This window comes from Dermacentor albipictus, chromosome 1 (assembly GCF_038994185.2).
Source record: "Dermacentor albipictus isolate Rhodes 1998 colony chromosome 1, USDA_Dalb.pri_finalv2, whole genome shotgun sequence".
Classification (NCBI taxonomy): domain Eukaryota; kingdom Metazoa; phylum Arthropoda; class Arachnida; order Ixodida; family Ixodidae; genus Dermacentor; species Dermacentor albipictus.
This window is the reverse complement of record NC_091821.1, coordinates 183,563,837-183,582,553: the sequence shown is the minus strand read 5'-3', so window position 1 is coordinate 183,582,553 and position 18,717 is coordinate 183,563,837. Positions and strand designations below refer to the sequence as shown.

Here is an 18,717-nt window from a genome sequence, read left to right as displayed (position 1 = left end):
ATCTGGAGCGGCCGCCGAAATCCTCGAGCGAGCGCTCGGGTTTCGCGAATCCGAATCGGCCAGCGGAGCGCAAAAATGCTCCGTGGATAGGGTGGCTAGAATGGCTACCGTGGAGGATCACACAGGAAGTCTGCGTGCACGTCGCACAAACCGGTTCCGGAAACCATGCCCGACTTCTGCTCTCTACGTTTCCACGGCAACCAAACTCACCGTCTCCCGTGCGTAATTTGACCACGGCAATCGCAGAGTCCGTCATTTCCATGTCGCACCCGCAGGGATTATGCATGGACAACGGGCATAGAAGGCTTCGTACAGCACCTGCGTCACCTAGTAATCGCTGTTGTCTGAGCTCTCATCGCTAAACGCGAGCTCTGCAGCAGCAACGAACGCAGCCATTTTGCGAAGCAACACAATGGGCGCGTTAAGTTAAGGCGCTCGAGCGCGCTCTAGCCAGCAGAGTGCGCTCTTTTAAACTTAACGGCTAAAAAGCGACTTCCGGTGCGTGATTACGGAGCGCGCTCTACGCGCACCATCCTGGAAACGGTGCGCGAGAGCGCGCGCCTGCTACGGCTTCCGGAAAAATGACGTGTTTCCTACCCTTTCCACTGATGCAACTCCGTTCTCCTTGCCCACCCGTGTCTCCCGCCGCCGCGCAGCCGGGCGCCTGAAGCAGACGATGTTCTGAAGCAGGCGTGATCGGGAACTTGTGTTTTCGCGGTTTGAGCTTGGCGCGAACCGAAAATGACGGCACGTTCATTACTTGCCAGACGCACAGGTACGTAACCGAATAGTCGCAGTTTGGCACCTTCTCGTCGCTACAATCATGTGTACGACTTCTTCAGGTCCTCATGTTATCATGCAAGAGGTTGGGGCAGTTGAAGTGACGTCGGTGGAAGCGTCTTCGCCCTTGGATGGCGTAGTGCACATATTCGGTGACGGTGAGTACTAATAAACATCTTCAAGGGCCAGTCGGTGCATTGTGACGGTTGTTGACTAATGGCGCAAGCTACGTAAAGGATAACTCACTAGGATAAACCCGAAGACAGTTGAAGTGCTTTGTGTTATCGTTCACCCGGTCTGCGCAATTAGTTAACCGCTGCACGTAATCGCACCGTCTTTGTCTGCTTTTTACATTCTGATGTCCTCTAAATATGTTTTCCTTTTTTTTTGTTTCCAGATGCTAACGGTCCTTCAATGCCACTTGCAGAGCCAGGAAACGAAGGCTGTGAGTATGCCTTGTTTTGGGGGTCACGATATCCCAGCTTTCGCACTGTCATTTCACATTTCACTGTAAGCACGTAATTTTCCATGAAGGCATCGTGTCCACCTAATATACATGATTTGTTGTACGTGTAGTACATTGTGACTATAATGTAGCATCCGTGTGAAGCTGTGTGTGCTGCCAAACCTTCCCACAAACCGACACGCACCTTTTTTTCTGCAAGCTTTAGTAAAGTTGATCAACACGCTGCGTCGGGCTGATTGCTGACGACGCATTAAATTTATTGGCCGCCTTGTCACTCACTTTTTCTGCCTTTTGGCGGATTGTATGCTTTTATTATTTATTTATTCACAAATTACCCTGCAGCGCCCTTAGTTTGGGCGTTAGAGCAGGGGGGTTACAACATGGAATAAAATACATTTTCACTTGCCCTGTGCACTTGCTTTTGATTCAGCCTGTTCCAATGGTTAACTGGTCGGACAAAAATGAGTTAGCATACATGTTCGTCTAAGTGGCAGAGCACTCCAGGATTTTGCAATCATGATCAGTGTGCCCTGAGTTGTAAGGAGGTTTCCTGAGGTAGATTTCGCTGTTAAATCCAGCATTGTTATAGTAAATCAAATATGAACATTTTAACCTAAGTTTATTCCTTTATCATTTTACAGACTGTGTGCAGATATTGCACCCAGCATTGATAAACTAAATGCATATCTTTTTTCAGTTATTTGTATTTGTTATTTCTGTTAATGTAGCATTAAGTAGTGCCACTTCGTAAAATGGTAAGCTATCAGTCATGCAGCATATGTTCCTTATTTTTTTTATTTCCCAGGTGACCACATGAATGAGTATGACCTCTGCGTGGCCGATGATAGTACCGACTGGGACCTGGCGGGTGACCACAATTACAACAGTAATTCCACACATAATTTTTAAACAGTGTACCTCATCATCATCATCGTCATCATTTATTGTACCCTTAAAAAAGGGTCTTTTACAAGGCATTACATAGGGGGGTTAAGAGATACCAAAGGACACGTCATAACATGCATGTAATATTTGACAGAACAGCTGAACAAATTAATGTGAAACAAGATAATATAGTTGCTGTCAATGGTATCACGGGTAGTAATAACATTTATAGAAGATATTAAGGAATCAGATACTGAGAAGAATAAAAGTAATGTTGAATAATAGATGTATCGACGATATTACAGGCAATGAGATGCAAAGCATGCACAGTGAGGAACAAAATTACAATCATTCTTTAAACCTGACACTGTATACATGTTATCAAAATAAAAGTGAGAGGCGTACAAGCTTTTATTGAAAGTCTACATAGTATGAGGATCAAACAAAAGCTGATGATAAGGACACTCTAAATTTAGCTGCGTCATGCTCGAGAATGACAGCTGCGGGTACACTGTTCCACTCTCGAATAGCTGACTGGAGGCAAGATTTGTTAAGTACAGGTGTAGAGCCATGAAGATGTTGGACGCTTGTTGGAGCATTGTCACTGCTGATGAAAAATATATGAAGTATTGCCCACATTGAACTTTGTGTGCAGGCTTGTTATGGGCTGTTTTCTCTTCAGTTCTCGTCACAAATACTGACATTAAAACTTTAATTTCTGCAGGTGACCCTAATGAAGGCTCCAGCTTTCATCGTGCTGAAGCTGGTACAGCAAGGGATGCCACAAACTGGTCCCATGCTGAGGTTCTTCTTTTGATTGCAAGCTACCAGCGTCACATACTAGATTTTCATGACAGGAAGAAAAAGAGAAAACATATTTGGATGCAAATAAGCACAGAAATGAGGGAGCGCGGCTATTTGAGAACAGCCTCCGATTGCGAGACGAAATTTAAAGGTCTAAAAAGAACCTATGATAAACATCGGCAACACAAGCGGAAGAGCGGAAGGGATAGGAAGGAGTGGCCCTTCTACAGGGACATGGAGAACCTGTTGTCTTCAAGTGCAGAGTACCAAGCACCCATTTCATCTAGCATGCCTACGCAGCCCTCCACATCAGCCACGTCACCTGTTGGTGTACAGCTCTTGGAACCGGCTCAGGAAACTCATGGAGCCACTGGTGAGAACACTGATGGTTTTTCTGATGAGCGTTGCTCCCAACACAATGCGGCACAAGTTGCTGCCAAGGCAAAACGCCGTAAAACGCCAGCAACTCTGTTGCAAGACATCCTGAGCAACATGGAGGCATGGCAGGATGAAGAACGCCAACGCTACAAGCAGCAACTAAAGATGCAAAGAATGAAGCTGAAAATGCTAAAGCGCATTGTGGACAGCACCATTTAAGATTTTTATTAATTAAACCAGTTATTTTCTGGAGTTAAATAAAAACAGGAACGCATTTTTTTTTTCGGCTTGCATTACTGCCAGCAGCCTAAGTGTCTGACTGTGGAATGCACACTCAGAATGTACATTCGACAATTTTGTTTTGCTATGGTCAATGTAAAGTGTTTTAGAAAGTGTGCAGAGTGTATGCTGTTAACCTTATAAATTCTAGATTTCTAAAACAAGAAATGTGGTTTTTAGAATGACTCGCTTTGAATCTAAAATAGTATCAAGTTTATTTCAGTAAGCTGCTGATTAATAAGTAGGCATTACCTGCACTTCCAAGTGTTGTCACTTGTGTCCGATCGGTATTCAAATGAGATTATACTGGTGCCAAAAATCTCAATTTGTTTAAATGGACAACAGGCTTTGTTCTGCCGATATGGTTGCCTTTTCTTTTTGTGCCTTGCTATGGTTTTGGTATTGTCTTTTCATGCTAGAGGATACTTTTGTTTGCATACTTGGCAGCTTGCCGTTTGTTCAGCTTCGAAGTTCTTTTTTTTTTGGCTCTGTCAAAATAGATTTGTGCTGAAGTTTCTACCGGTGACACTACTCCCTCTACGTTTCTGTTTCAGTAGACTTTTCTTGGTGGTTGCTGTCTTTGACATTTATAACGCTTTCACACTTGGTTTATTGGCCAGCCTGCTCTTTATTTTTTTGCAGTCTCAAAACAATCAGCTTGCTGTTTGCTCTGGTTCAAATAGTTCTGTGCTGAAATTGCTTGCTTGCGTCATTGCATTTCTTTGTGTTGATGTATATATATGTAGGTATTGACGTACATAGTTGCCGTGTCGTTCCAACACTTTAAGAGTTTTTTTTTTAGAGCATCTATTGCTCATTGTTTCAACAGAAAGCCTTCTGGGAACGAAAGTGGTTTCTATGTAGTGCCTTATGCTGATATTGTATATCTTGTAAGGACTTGAAGAATTTTATGCAGACTAATCACCTGTTCCCATGTGTGTTGCTGCACGTCTCAATGGAAACACGTGAAAAAGCAACACTACTTGAAGTACAAACACTAGTCACATACATGTAGCAGTGCCATTTGTGTTCATATTTTGCTTTATGATAGAGGTGCAAGTACTCAGTTTATTTCATAAGTGTTTTATTTATACCAACAATTGACAACATAAAAAATGTCCGAGGACAGTACATGAAATGTTTTTTGTTATGGCTACTATTGTTTACCAAAACGCAATAAACAGTGGTTAATACAAACATTTAAATGCTGAAGCTGCCAGTATCTGTTTGTTTTCATGCCTGTTTTCTACAAAGCCAACATTACTGCTCGGCGCTTAAGTGCACCCCTGCTCTCCGAAACTCCTGTGGAGTTCCCATCAAAAGATGGATCGTCGTCATCACCTTCCTCCTCCAGGCCCTCACAATCAAAGGAATCCTTTGACATAAGAATGATGTTGTGCAGAACACATGATGCCAGCACATATTTACTAATGAGTGCAGAGCTTTTCATGTCAAGGTATTTCAACCGCCTGAATTTGCCTTTTAGCTGTGCGAATGCACGTTCAATTACTGATCTTGCTGCGCCTAGTCTTTCATTGAATTTTATTTCTTGTGCACTTAGATGGCCATTATTTCTGTAAGGTCGCATGAGTCCGACAGACAGTGCATAGGCGGAGTCACCAAGAATATGGAAGTTAGCCGGTAACTTCTCTACTAGCCTGTCCAGACCTGATGCACTGAACACCTTGGCATCGTGCATTCTTCCTGGAGAGCCTGCATGCACATGGGTGAATGCCATGTTGCTGTCACAGCACCCCTGCAGGATGATTGAGTGAAACTCTTTCCTGTTGTAATAAGCATCTTGCTCGTTCTCTGGGGCTTTGATAGCGATATGGCAACCGTCCACAGCACCGACAACTCCAGGAAACCGCCACTTTCGGTAGAATTCATGGGCTACATCCTGCAGTGACAAAGGCCACTGGATAAAGTCTGGTGCTGCACCTGCCCAAAGTTCAATGATGTTGTTGACAACGTAGTGCAGCAGGCCCTTGTTGACTCCAAAACGGTCGGCAACACCTCGGAAGGACTCTTGGTTGCCAAGCAACCACAGAGCCATTAACACCTTTGTATGGAGAGGTATCCTTGGTGTCCTTTCCGTGGTGAGTCTCGCCTGTGTGATCTGCAGCAGGACCTGGAAGCCAACAGCTAGCACAGTTTTATGATTGCTAGCTTGTACTTAGTGCGCTTAGCATCAATAAGAACCGTTCAGTGAGCACTGATATTCTTAGTAGACTAGTTACAACATTTAATCTGGTCCTCGCGAAACAAAAGCAATGTTGTGTACGGCGACCTTCTGCAAAAATAATGCACAGACTGTCGATGACCGCGTGACTGCAGATTAAACCGCGTGCGTTGTTTCAAACTGATAGGACTACTTACCTCAAAAGTGCTTCTGTCCATCCTGAAGTGCTCTTTGAATTGTGTGTCCGTGTATCTGGGCACAACGTTGATGACATAATTCTGGATGCCTCGGATCATACGGCTTTCTGTCCTCTTGCGATCTGCAATAAATTTCGATGGAAGCGAAATGCAAAAACGCCCGTGTGCTTGCGTTGTACTGCACGTTAAAGAACGGCAGGCGGTCAAAGTTAATCCGGAACCCTCCACTACAGCGTGCCTCATAATCAGATCTGGATTTGGCGCGTAAAGCACCAGAAAGAAGCAGATCTGCAATGAGTCATCAGTCCGCATACCGAGGAGCAGAAATAAATCCTCTGATACGGTACCTCTGAAAACAGCACGAACAGCTTGCATCGCATAGGTGAGCCGCTGCTGCTGCCTCCGTCGCCGCGCGTCAAGTTCTTCTACCTCTTCATCGTCCAACAAGAACTGCAGGAGTACGGTCGGCGGGGCCATTTTTGAAAAGCGCGCGAAGAGCGATAGCGGATGCGGAAGCAACGTAACATTCGCCAGACGGCGCGTTCGTGCACCCGAAAGCAGTCGGCGAAAATCGCCGTTAAGTTAAGCTCCGAAGGCGTCGCACTCGAGCGCACTCGAGCGTGCTCCTTTGGAGTTCGGAGCGCGCTAACTTAACGCGCCCAATGTTGTGCGTACCAACCGGTACCGATTTCGCTTGAAGACGGAAGTGACGCGAGCTATTTCCGCCCGAATCCGCGCCTCGGCGGCGGAGCAAGTGAGAGCGATCCGGCGCGGAGCGAGTTGATCCGAAACGACCAGTGGAACGCGCGAACTCGCTCCAGATCGACCAGTGAAATTCGGATTCGTTGCCACGGAGCAAGAAATCCTGCTCCGAATCGACCAGTGAAAAATGGCATAAGTCTGCTTTCCTGCACAATAATGCTCTCCTCAATCACCATATTACAGGAATTATTTCGTGAATTGCGTGAAGCACTGGATCGACACAACACACGCTTAGCCCCTGCGCACTCTTGCAAGACGGAGCAACCTTCTGCCGCAGTTCAATTGCCTTCTCACCCCGCCGCCCTTATTTTTTTCCTTACACGCAGCGTTTGCCCTACGTGAATCGTCTTAAAGGGCCCCTGAAACGGTTCGGACAAATTTTGTAGACGCGTAGGGTACAGCTAAAGTTAATCATTCGCCCCATAATTTGTGTGAAACGTCTCGTATTAAGAGAGCTACGGACGATTACAAGTAACCCTCCTCCATAGTCTTGCATTTCCTCCTCGTTCACCGAGTGATCGGGGCTAATGGCTAAGCTCCGCCTTCACTGGCTCTGCGTCATGATGGCAAGTCGTGTCGTCCACTTTGGTTCTCTAGGAGCGAGCGCGCGAAGCTTCTCCAATCTCCCCGCCAGCTGTTTGGCAGTAGACCCTAAAGCCCCTGCATCCGCGCCACCACCGCCACCGCCGCCTGGTCGGCGGAAACGTGTATGGAGGGGCTTTAGTAGACCCCAAGCGACAGCTATCGAAGCAGCGTGCGGTGCGAGCATTCTGTCGCAGCGCTGAACGTGTCTGGTATTCCGGTAACCACAGGCGGGCTGGGCCTTTCGACAGCACGGTGGCGGCGTAAACTCAAGCTGATGAAGGAACTTTAGCGTAGACGTACGTGAGCCGCCTAATCGGTCTCCGCAGTCCCGCCACACGTTGACGCAGAGCTTAGCCGGCCAAACAAACAGCTAGTATTGCTCAAACCAAGCGTAAAACATTTTAAACATTGACAAAAACAACGTGTTAACGATTACACTCCTGCGAAAAATTTACACCAGCAGCAAAGAAGAATACATTTCGTTACTGCTACAGTGTGGTTGAGCTCTGTGCCAACAGGTGGCTGGACCGCGGAGACCGATCAGGCAGCTCACGTACGTCTACGCTAAAGTTCCTTCATCTGCTTGAGTTAATGGTGAGTTTATGCCTCCACCGTTCACCTTCACATTTGCGCTTCTGCTCATCCCGGAAAAAGGACATGGTCAAACTGCCAGGCCCAGTCCCCTTGCGCTTACCCTAATACCGATGATTACTAGCGCTATTGCGTTAGTAATCTTCCGCTGTAAAGTGACAGCCGCAAACGCGCAAATCCTGGCGCCGATCGGATAGCGGCAGCCCGATGCGCTGCAGCCAGTCTGCTCGTCTGCTGCCTTGCAGAGGAACACGATGTCGCAGCTTGACATATTGCTAGTCGCTACGTTTGCAGTCCACAACCCAACAAAGTCGAATCGTAGTGCTCGCGAAAAGACTGAGACCGACTCTGACCGCGGAGCTCGTCAAAATGGAGCACGTAACACAAGCAGACGACGCTTGCTGCGTGCCCGAAGTGCTTAAGTGTAGTGAGAAATTGTTCTTGCGTGTTTTCTTTCTTTTACTTTCTTTTTATAGAAGTAAATGAACTAACATTCCAACTATTACGAACATCATTTGTTCACCCTAAAGGTGGAAAAATCGATGGCGCACTCAGGGCAGCCATCGGATAGCTTGCACTACTGACGTTCATTGGGCGATTTACGTCATATGGGTAGAGGCGGCTGAAAATTCCGCCGAGCAGTGTGCTGCGATCGGCAGCGATGTACATTTTTAAAACATGACAAATTACTCGCTTTCCGTGGAGCACTTAGATGCGTCAGTTAATAATCGAACGACCTACTCTAACGACAATGCTTGCTAGTGTACAGTCAAATGCTCATATGCTGCGGCCTAAAGCTTACAGCAGGGTGCGAAAACGCGTTCACAGCGAAAGCAAAACATTGTGCGCGGACATGCATGCAGACGTGCAGTCGGTCGCTGCGAACCCGTGCGATCGCTGCATTGAGGCTTTATCCTGTAATGCCCCATTTGGTTATACAGACAGCCCACTGTAACAACATATTTCACATAGTTTATATATATCAAAACGTTTATTTAAAAGAAAAAAAATGCAGATTACTTTCGGCGTTTGCTTACCTTTCATGCAAGAAGCTGGTTCGGGAGACTCCATCGCGGCGACCACGCGCAGTGGCGTTCACTGCACGTATTCGGTAAAGAGTCGGTAAACGATTCTGTGATTTCAGTTTGCCCAAGATTATTATGTCGACAATCAAAAACTCCCCTCGTTTTGAGAGTACCCACATAAATGTTGAGGAGGGTGCCGCGTACTCGTACTACGCAAGGGAGGCGCTTCCGACAGATGGCTACTCCGTAAGCCCTCGCCCCCTATATTACAGACTAAATCTGAATACCACGCGAACTACATAAAGGCACAAAGAAACTCGCGGCAATACAGCCACGTGGAATGCTAATAACCTACAGAGCAATTTCATTTTCATACAAAAGTCCTGGAGCTAGTAAAATGGTCGAGCTACAAATCCGCTGCGTTGTCAGCACACACCGATAAACGCAGCACAGCAAAGCAGCTGATAACAAGCCAGGGAGTAAGTTTCAGTTTGTTGAGTGCACCATGACACAGCTGCCGTGCCGAACGCGCGAAGTGCGCATAGTCGGTAGAGGACCTCCCACCAAGGCCACGTCGCCAGTAGTAAGTACGAATGCGTGACTCACCAGCAACGCATAATGGACCGAGCACGCACTACTCGGCCCGACAGCATTTCGTCCTTAACTGCGCACAACCCGTTATTATGGCACACAGAGTTTAATGGCGGAGCGGCCGTATGCGCGACATGGAGATTCCTTTATCCATGATGCGCGAGCGTGTACTGACACGTGGTACTGAATTAGATTTGCTCAGTGACTCTTCAGCTCATTTAGCCTTATGAATTGAAGATGTCACGGTCTATATAGAGTTTCCTACAAAAATTTTTGTAGGAAACTCTATGGTCACGGCACTCTTCGCATGAATGAATGGATGCTATGAGCGACCCCTTTGGAACGGGTCGGTAGGTTGCGCGACCAAGCTCTTGCTTTTATACTGCCTAATGTCCTACCTAGGTTCAAAAATTAAAAAAATAATGCAAATAACAAAAACCACGATGAATTTCCATAACCGAATTTTCTGACTCCCTATTGTGAACTTTGTTTTCCTAGGTCTCCGTTTTTTGTCGTTTCCCTACTTCCACCAATCTTCCAATCGCCTCTTGCTAATCTCTATTGCCGACATGTATACTTTTCCCCTGATTTTGCTGAACCCAAGGGCTTCAAGGAGGCCAGTGGTGCCTAAATCGACCGTTGGGCGTATATCTTCACATTTTAATAAAACATGCTCCATCATTTCCCTAGCTTTACCGCAGCAAGCACATGCTGCGTCTTCCTTATATCTCGCTTTATAGGTGCGTGTTTTAAGCCATCCCGATCTCGCTTCGAAAAGTAGTGAGCTTCCCTTTGAGTTATCATAAATTGTTTCTTTCCTGATTTCGTTTTTTCCTCTTAAGTAGTTGCTCACCGCAGGTTTCATTTCTGTTGCCTCCACCCATGATATTATTTCAGCCTTTCTCAGCCTTTCTGACTTTCCGCTTGACTTTCTTTGTGGCTGTGTTGCTCACCCTACAGGCCGCATACTTGCTGGTAAGCTTCCTAGTTCTTTTCCTCCACTGTGAATCAATGTTTTTCTTGTACAAATACCTCAACACTCTCCCAGTCCCTTTACTTTCTTCCATATAACTCAGTCGTTCTTCATAATCAATTTTACTGTGAGCTTCCATCACTTCAAAACTTGTCCAGCCCATATCACCAGGCATAGCTTCACTTGTAGCCTTCCCGTGACCGCCCAATGCGAGGCGTCTCACTGACGTTTGGTTGCCATCGAGTCTTGATGGTACCCCTGATTTCAAGCAAACGATCGCATTTCCAAAAGTATGTTTTGGAACCATTACACCTTTTCACATACCCCGGAGCACCTCGTACCTGTTGTATCCCCATAGCGCTCTGTGCTTCATTATGGCTGCATTTCTCTTCCCCTTCACCATTATTGTTTTTTCCTGTGTTTCCATATATCTATAGTCTTCATTTATTCATATACCAAGGTATTTATATTCTCTTACCCGAGGTATTTCCTGGCCCTGTATTGCCACTGTCTGTTCACTATTTTCATTGAATACATACCATAACACCTGATTTTCTAACGCTAAATTTAAAACCTAAATTCTCGGCTTCCTGTCCACATATATTAACCAGACGTTGCAAATCACTTTGCTTGCTAGCTAGCAACACAGTGTCGTCCGCATAATATAAACCTGGAAGCTGCAGCTCTATTACTGTACCCGCATGTTTGAGAGATGAAACCCGATATATGCTTCCTTCTAGCACCATCTCCTTCCTCACAATGGACATCATAAACAGCAGTGGAGATAAAGGTCACCCCTGCCTCAGTCCCTTGTTGATATCATCTTTCTCCTCGCTCCTCATCCCCTCCCATTCAAGGCAAACAGTATTTTCTAGGTAAATCTCTCTCAAAAGCTGTAGACAACTGTCGCCTAAGCCTTCCCCTTCCTGAATATCCCCCAAGGTGTTGCGGTCTACGTTGTCATACGCTCCTGTAATGTCTAAAAAGGCCACATATAACGGTCTGCTTTCTACTCTTGATATTTCAATACACTGAGTAAGAATAAACAGGTTATCATCCAAACGCCTACCTATTCTGAAGCCATTCTGAAGTTCTCCCAAAATGTCATTATTCTATGGCCATGCTTGCAGCTTTAATTTGATTGCCTGCATTGCTAACCTGTATATTACCGATGCAACGGTCAACGGTTTATACGAGTGAATTCTATCTTTCTCCCCTTACCTTAATAGATTAAATTCATTCTACTTTGTCGCTAACTGTTTGGTATTCGTCTATATTTTCCACTGCTTTCACCAGAGTTTCCTTACTTGTTTGGTCCTAGTTCATTAATCAGCCTAACAGAAACCTCGTCTAGCCCTGTAGCTATGCGCGTTGGAATTTTCTCTTCGGCTTTGTTCCAGTTGAAAGTTGTCAGCACCAGCTCCTTTTCCACCTGGGTCTCTTTCATGTTCTTTTTTTCTTCAAATACAACCTCGTCATTGCCTTGGAAAGATTCGGCTGTTATTTTTGGATGTAATTTGTTGCCGCTTCCCCTTCCAGTTTGTTTCCATCTTCGTCTAGGATATGTTGTTGTATTGTTTTCGACTTCCTGTCTAATAATTTTATGTGGTTCCAAAATATTCTAGGTGCGGCCTTCTTTTCCTCACGTATTTCTGACAACCAACGTTCACTTTCGCCTTTTATCTTTGCTTGCACCAGTATTTGAACCATAGACTTTTTCTCCCGGTATATTTCCCATTTACTGGCTACTTCATCCTGCGCCAACTGCGCCTTCTTTGCCTGCTTGTGCTCTCGGGATGCTTTCTGTCGTTTGGCGATCGCTTCTCGTATCTCCCTGTTTTACCAGCTTTTCGGTTTTTTTCCTTTCCAACGAACATGTTGTTTCCCTTTCCGTATTTCTGTCGTTATTACACTTAGAAGCTCATTATATTCCCATTCTTTACTTGGCCATTTGCAAAGTTCTTCCTCAACTCTAGTGACTATATTTGTTATTTGTTCAGCGTTCAAATTTGGACTGGCCATTTTGCACTCCTTGCTCTCTTTCTCAACTTCATATCCCATTTTCAAAATGATACGTTTATGGTCACTCCCTATGCTGCTATACCCTTCCTCATCAATCGCCATTTCTCTCAACTCATCATGAATTCCTTATGTCATCAGACAGAAGAAATTCAATGGTGGATTGCCGGTTTCCCACTTCCCACGCGATCTGCCCTTCACACTTAGGCCCTGTATTCCCGATAACGAGGTTATGTTGCTCACAAAAATCTAGCATTGACTTCCCGTTGTTGTCGGTATAGCCATCTAGATCCTGTATGTGGGCGTTCATGTCACCTAATAGGATAATTTCGGCGTCATTCCCAAAATATTTAATATCAGCACTTTTGTATTCCACTAACTCTTGATTCTTCTCTGTGCAATTATTTCCGGTCCACAAATACGTTAATTACGCCCAGCCAAGTTTCTTTTTCCCACTCATTGTATCTGATAAACAAAGATGCTCTGGACATCTTGAATTTACTCTTTTCCATTTAGCTCCCTGATGGATGAGCGTGCCGACTCCCGCTCCCTTTCTTTCCGACTTAGTTCTGTTGCACTCTTCCCAAACGTAATTCTCAATCAGTGGCGGCTCTTCCGAGTCTAAGGTGCGTTTCTGTAACCGCATACACCCCTACTTGTTCTCGATTTAACTGCTTCTGTATTTCTGCCCACTTTTCCTTTCTTCTTCCGCCCTCCATGTTTATGTAGCATGTTGCATGGCGAGCTCTCTTTCTTGTTTTCCTCCTTTTTCTGTTATTGACGGCAATGCTATTGGGAACCTTCTTCATTACTACCTACTCTGGCCTCCTGAGCGCCCGTGGGCCCCCTATAGAAGCAACAGCGCGGCCAACAGGTCGCCAGCCCACTTCTCGTCCTAGCTGTAATTGAAGTGGATCCCGTCTCATTCAGGGAGAAGAAGAAGAGGTGGCCGAAGAAGGCAGATGCACTTCACGTCGGCTCCGTCTTCGTTCAATGATTTCGCAGGGAAGTCACCGAAAATCACCGAGTTTTTGCTACCATCTCACGCAGCAAGTTACCAAGATTCTGCCGATACCAACTTCAAGGTGGGAATCCCATTTTTCGAACTTCTACGCCAAATTTTCGTCTGCCACACCGGCAGCCGCGGTGGTGGCTGCCGCGAGCCTAGGCCTATAGGCGCCCCCGCAAGAAGTACACGTGGCGCGCGCCCACGCTCGCTCGCCGACGGAAGAAATGGAGGTTCTCGTGCAAGGGCAGAACATTTCCCAAGCAGAATTTGAGGCTGGCACGGGCTGGAGTACCGTCGGCTCGAAAAAGCAAGCCGTTGAGAGATCGAATACGAGCAGTTTCGGCGCCCACCTCGGCACCGGCGGAAGGAAGAAGCGCGAGCAGAAACTGAAACAGCAGTTAATCAAGGCCAGCCGCATGCCATATCTACCGAAGGGTGATTTCAAGATTATCATCCGCCCAAAGGGAGGCCTCAAGATTGGCGAATTAGGAGCGGCCCGAGTAGCTTCGTGCGTCTACCAAGCTGCTGGCATACCCGGGGAGCACAGGGAAGACGACACCGTGTGCCTCAACGTACAACAGAACATCATCGTAGTGAGTACCCCCAGTGAAGCCAACGCAGACAGATACCAAAGAGTCGAGCGCCTCGTGGTCAACGGCCAGGCCTATGAGACCAACGCATATGAATCGGCACCCGACTTAACTTCCAAAGGAGTCATCAGGGGTATACCTCTCGAAGATTCGCCCCGCGACATCACCGCCCAGGTCGTTACCCCCAAGAATCCTACGGCAATCGCTGCGAAACGACTCAGCAATACCACCACGGTCATCGTGCTGTTTTCCGGACTGAAAGTTCCCTCCTTCGTCCGCTACGGAGGCGCTCTCATCAGGTGCGCGTTGTACAGAAAACAACTTGACCTGTGCTTCCAATGCAGCAGACTGGGCCACCGCATGGACGTGTGCCCCAATCCGCAGGACCGCATCTGTAGAGGCTGCGGCACGGCCAACCCAGGTCTCGACCACCAGTGCAACCCCCTTTGCCAACTTTGCGGGGGTGAGCACTTAACGGCCGATAAGAATTGCAAGGCTCGCTTCAAGACGCCATATATAGTCAAGAGACGACGCTGGGAAAGACAACGACAACAGGAAGAATTTCTAGCATCGGAGGCTACGAGGGAATCTGTTGGACGCCCTTCCCGGGATACCAGGCCCCGTTCACGCTCGAGGGCCCGCTCGAGAACCAGAAAGTCCAGATCACGGAGCCGCACACCCGGACCGGCCCGAACCAGATTCAGGAGCCGTACGCGGTCGCTTTCCCGCCGCAGCGGAGGCGGCCCGGCGGTAGAAGAGGCCACCAACAAGGTGAGCTGGGCAGACGCGGTCAAAGGCTCGTCGCGCCGCGGCGGAACTGAGGAAACTGCAGCTTCTAAAGAAATAGCAGAAATGAGACGGGAAAATGCGCAGTTGAGAGAATTAATCTCACACCTCACGAAAGAAATCCAGGAACTTAAGAATAGTCGAAGGGAGGAGATATCTCCTCGTCTGAGTACTTGTAGTGCAGGTGCAGCTGCGGTAACTCCTAATAATAGCATGGAGGAGGACGACAACCCTCCGCCACCTAAGAGAAAGGCTCCAGCCGTTAGCAGCCAAACCGGATCACAACTGGCAGACGTAGGACAGAAATTAACAGAAATGCAAAATGTACTCAAAGAACAAGCGGAAGCCGTCGGCAACCTCACGCTGGCGGTTTCGACCATAATGTCGAGAATTGACAAATTCGAAAGCAACGTGGCCAACCTAAGTCTTAGAGTAGCCAAGCTGCAGCCAGTAACCACCGCAGGGGCCCCCATAACTGGGGTCGCATCTAATCAATTCCACGACATCCCCGTAAACAACGCAGGAGCATCTGGGGTCGTTCAGACCTCCAGCCCTCGACCAGACCAAAATAGGCAAGCACGGTAAAAGAGGCGCGCTGACGATATGGCAGTGGAATTGCAGGAGTTACACCGCAAAAAAAGCGGTCCTGCAACAACACCTTAAAAACAAATCGAAACCCGATGTAATAATGCTACAAGAGACACACGAATTAGCTAAACTACCCGGTTACCAAGCCATCGGTCCCCCATCCGGGGAGAACCAAGCGGTAACTACTTTGGTCAGGAAAGGCTTAGTGGTCGTTCGTCACGACCTTAAGGTAGCGCAGATTGAACAAGTATTCGTAGAAATTATACCTAAAAGCAAAAGCCAAAGCAGCACGTTTATCCTCAATCTATACAGCAAGCCAGCGCACATACGACAGCGCTTTCTAACCCTTTTTAGGAGGGCCACCGACATCGCGGGCTCCCATCCCCTACTAATCGGGGGAGATTTTAACGCCCCGCACGGAGCGTGGGGCTATGCCTATACAAGAGCCAAAGGCAAGGCTTTATGGCAGGATATACAGGAAACAGGCCTGACCCTCATCACCGACCCCAGCTCCCCCACCAGAATGGGAACAGGGCTGACAAGAGACACCACGCCCGATCTAACATTAGTGAAGAACGCAAGAGGAGCAAGTTGGAATAACACGTTCGAAGACCTTGGTAGTGACCACAGAATTCTCGAAACGAAATTATCGGAGAATTTAATGGTCGAACCCAACAAAACCTTCAAATGGACGGACTGGGACCAGTTCCGCAAGAATCGAGCCGGAATGACGCACGCGCCCATCACAGACATTCAACAATGGGCCGAACAAGTGATGGCTGACGTCAATGAAGTTACAAAGACCGTGACGCCAGAACTTCCCGTCGAGAAGATCGACAGTCGCCTGGTGCACATGTGGGAGGCCAAACGATCGCTTCAAGCCAGGTGGCAGAAACAAAGACACAATAGGAAGTTGAGGAAACGCATAGCGTTACTCAACAAACAAATAGAAGAACACTGCAAAACTCTTAGTAAACAACAATGGAATGAGATCTGCAACGAGATGGACGGACGGATTGGCACCGGTCACACATGGCGCCTGCTCCGACACCTGCTAGACCCGACCAAGACCAAGGCAACACATCGGGAAACCATGCGCAAACTAGTACACACACACACCAAGGACGAGGAAGAAATCCTTTCCGACCTCTGCGACAGATACGCCCCGCACAGCCCGACTATTCAACACGGCGAATACACGGGAAATCCCAATTTCTCTCTGGACAGAGACTTTGGCGAGGCGGAAATCCGGGCCGCTTTACAAAAGCTCAACAGCAAGTCGGCCCCGGGACCGGACGGCATAACTAATAAGACCCTTCGTAACTTGGACAACGAGACCATCTCCGAACTGACCAAGTACATCAACGATTGCTGGACCCGAGGATGCATCCCTGACCAGTGGAAAAGAGCAAAAATGGTGCTCATCCCCAAACCAGGGAAACCCCCAGATCTGGCCAATCTTCGACCAATATCCCTTACGTCGTGCGTCGGCAAGTTGATGGAGCACGCCTTCCTCACCCGTATCAACGCACACTTGGACGACGTGGAAGCGTATCCAGACACCATGCTCGGATTTCGAGCTCATCTCTCCACGCAGGATGCAATGTTGCAAATCAAGCACCAGATACTCGACAACAAGACAAGAGGTACCAGGGCCATTCTAGGATTAGACCTCAAGAAAGCCTTCGATAATGCAGCTCACGCAGCCATACTGCGCAGCATTGCCGCACTCAATCTAGGAAACCGTGCGTACAGCTATGTTAAGGATTTCCTCACAAACAGGAAAGTCTCCTTAACGCTGGGCAAACTCGCATCCGAAGACAGGAACATAGGCAGCGTCGGCACCCCGCAAGGCTCGGTCATCTCGCCGATGCTCTTTAATCTCATTATGATCGGCCTCCCCGAGCGCCTCAACGCCATCGAGGGAGTGCATCACACAATATACGCGGACGACGTTACGATCTGGGTGTCCGAGGGAAGCGACGGAGAAATCGAACAGCGATTACAGACCGCGGTCGAGGTGGTGGAGGAGTACCTCGTCGGAACCGGTCTCGTCATCTCGCCAGAAAAATCGGAACTCCTCCTCTACCGCCCGACGCTTAGGGGAAGACCCCCCAAGGCTTACATCCAGCATGCTGCATACGAAGAAATTTGCATACGTACCAAAGACGGACAAGAAATACCCAGGGTGAAGCAGATTAAGGTGCTCGGATTCATCATAGAATCGAACGGCAACAACGGAGAAACGGTCAGGAATTTGGAGACTAAGATCACGAACACGATGAGGCTCATCAGAAGAATCACCAACAGACATCAGGGTATGAGGGAGGCCAACGTCGTCAGAGTCATACACTCCTTCGTTATTAGCCACATTACCTATGTGGCCGCCTACCACAACTGGTACGCGGCCGAATATGCCAAATTGAACACCCTCATTAGAAGAGCATACAAGATGGCACTGGGCCTTCCAGACAGCACCAGCACGGAACTGCTGCTACAGCTGGGCGTCCACAACACGCTTGAAGAGTTAATTGAAGCACACCAAATTTCGCAACTCGAAAGACTATCGAAGACACGAACGGGCAGGAGTATCCTGGACAAACTTGGGATAAGTTATCACAAGCAGCACGGCGACAAGACATCCCTTCCAAGCGCGATCAGGGAAAAGCTGCAGGTGGCTAATATACCCAAGAACATGAGCCCCGAATTCAATCAGGGTCGAAGAGAGAGTAGAGCCAAGGCTTTACTCAAAGCCTTCGGTAGGGACAAGGAAGCGCTGTTCGTAGACGCGGCAGAATACGAGGATCGACGTGCTTTTGCAGTGGCCGTCCTCAATACCGAGAAACAATTGGTCAGTTGTTGTAGCATACGTGTAAAAAACCCCGAGGTAGCGGAAGAGGTGGCGATAGCCCTAGCCATCGTTAACCCCAGTTGTAGATACGTAATCAGTGACTCGCAGACGGCGGTCAGAAACTATGCACAAGGCAGAATTTCGCCGAAGGCTGAGGCTATACTCAAAGCTAACGCGAACTATGTCACCTCCGAGGAGACGGAGGAACGACACATTATATGGTTCCCGGCTCACACGTCCCCCGACACCCCCGTACCCAACCTCAACGAGGAGGTCCACCGCGTAGCGCGAGGTCTCACGTTCCGCGCCCGCGAAGAAGGATCCTCTCTTGGGGTTAGAAATCCAACGGAGGCATGGACAGAGAGGGACAGAATGA

At 47.8% G+C, this 18,717-nt stretch overlaps 2 protein-coding genes across 2 annotated transcripts; one reads left to right on the top strand and one right to left on the bottom strand.

The window, feature by feature from the left end:
- The first annotated feature begins 684 nt into the window (after positions 1 to 684).
- LOC139056138 (zinc finger protein with KRAB and SCAN domains 2-like) lies at positions 685 to 4,655 on the top strand. Its single transcript, XM_070534049.1, has 5 exons — positions 685 to 775; positions 843 to 938; positions 1,178 to 1,225; positions 2,052 to 2,132; positions 2,856 to 4,655. Exons 1-5 carry the CDS (start codon positions 742 to 744, stop codon positions 3,530 to 3,532), a joined length of 936 nt encoding a protein of 311 aa, XP_070390150.1. The 5' UTR covers positions 685 to 741; the 3' UTR covers positions 3,533 to 4,655.
- A 142-nt stretch (positions 4,656 to 4,797) lies between these two features.
- On the bottom strand, positions 4,798 to 6,443 carry LOC139056137 (putative nuclease HARBI1). Its single transcript, XM_070534045.1, has 3 exons — positions 6,319 to 6,443; positions 5,972 to 6,093; positions 4,798 to 5,723 (listed from the first exon to the last, which is right to left on the bottom strand). Exons 1-3 carry the CDS (start codon positions 6,344 to 6,346, stop codon positions 4,839 to 4,841), a joined length of 1,035 nt encoding a protein of 344 aa, XP_070390146.1. The 5' UTR covers positions 6,347 to 6,443; the 3' UTR covers positions 4,798 to 4,838.
- Positions 6,444 to 18,717: the final 12,274 nt, after the last annotated feature.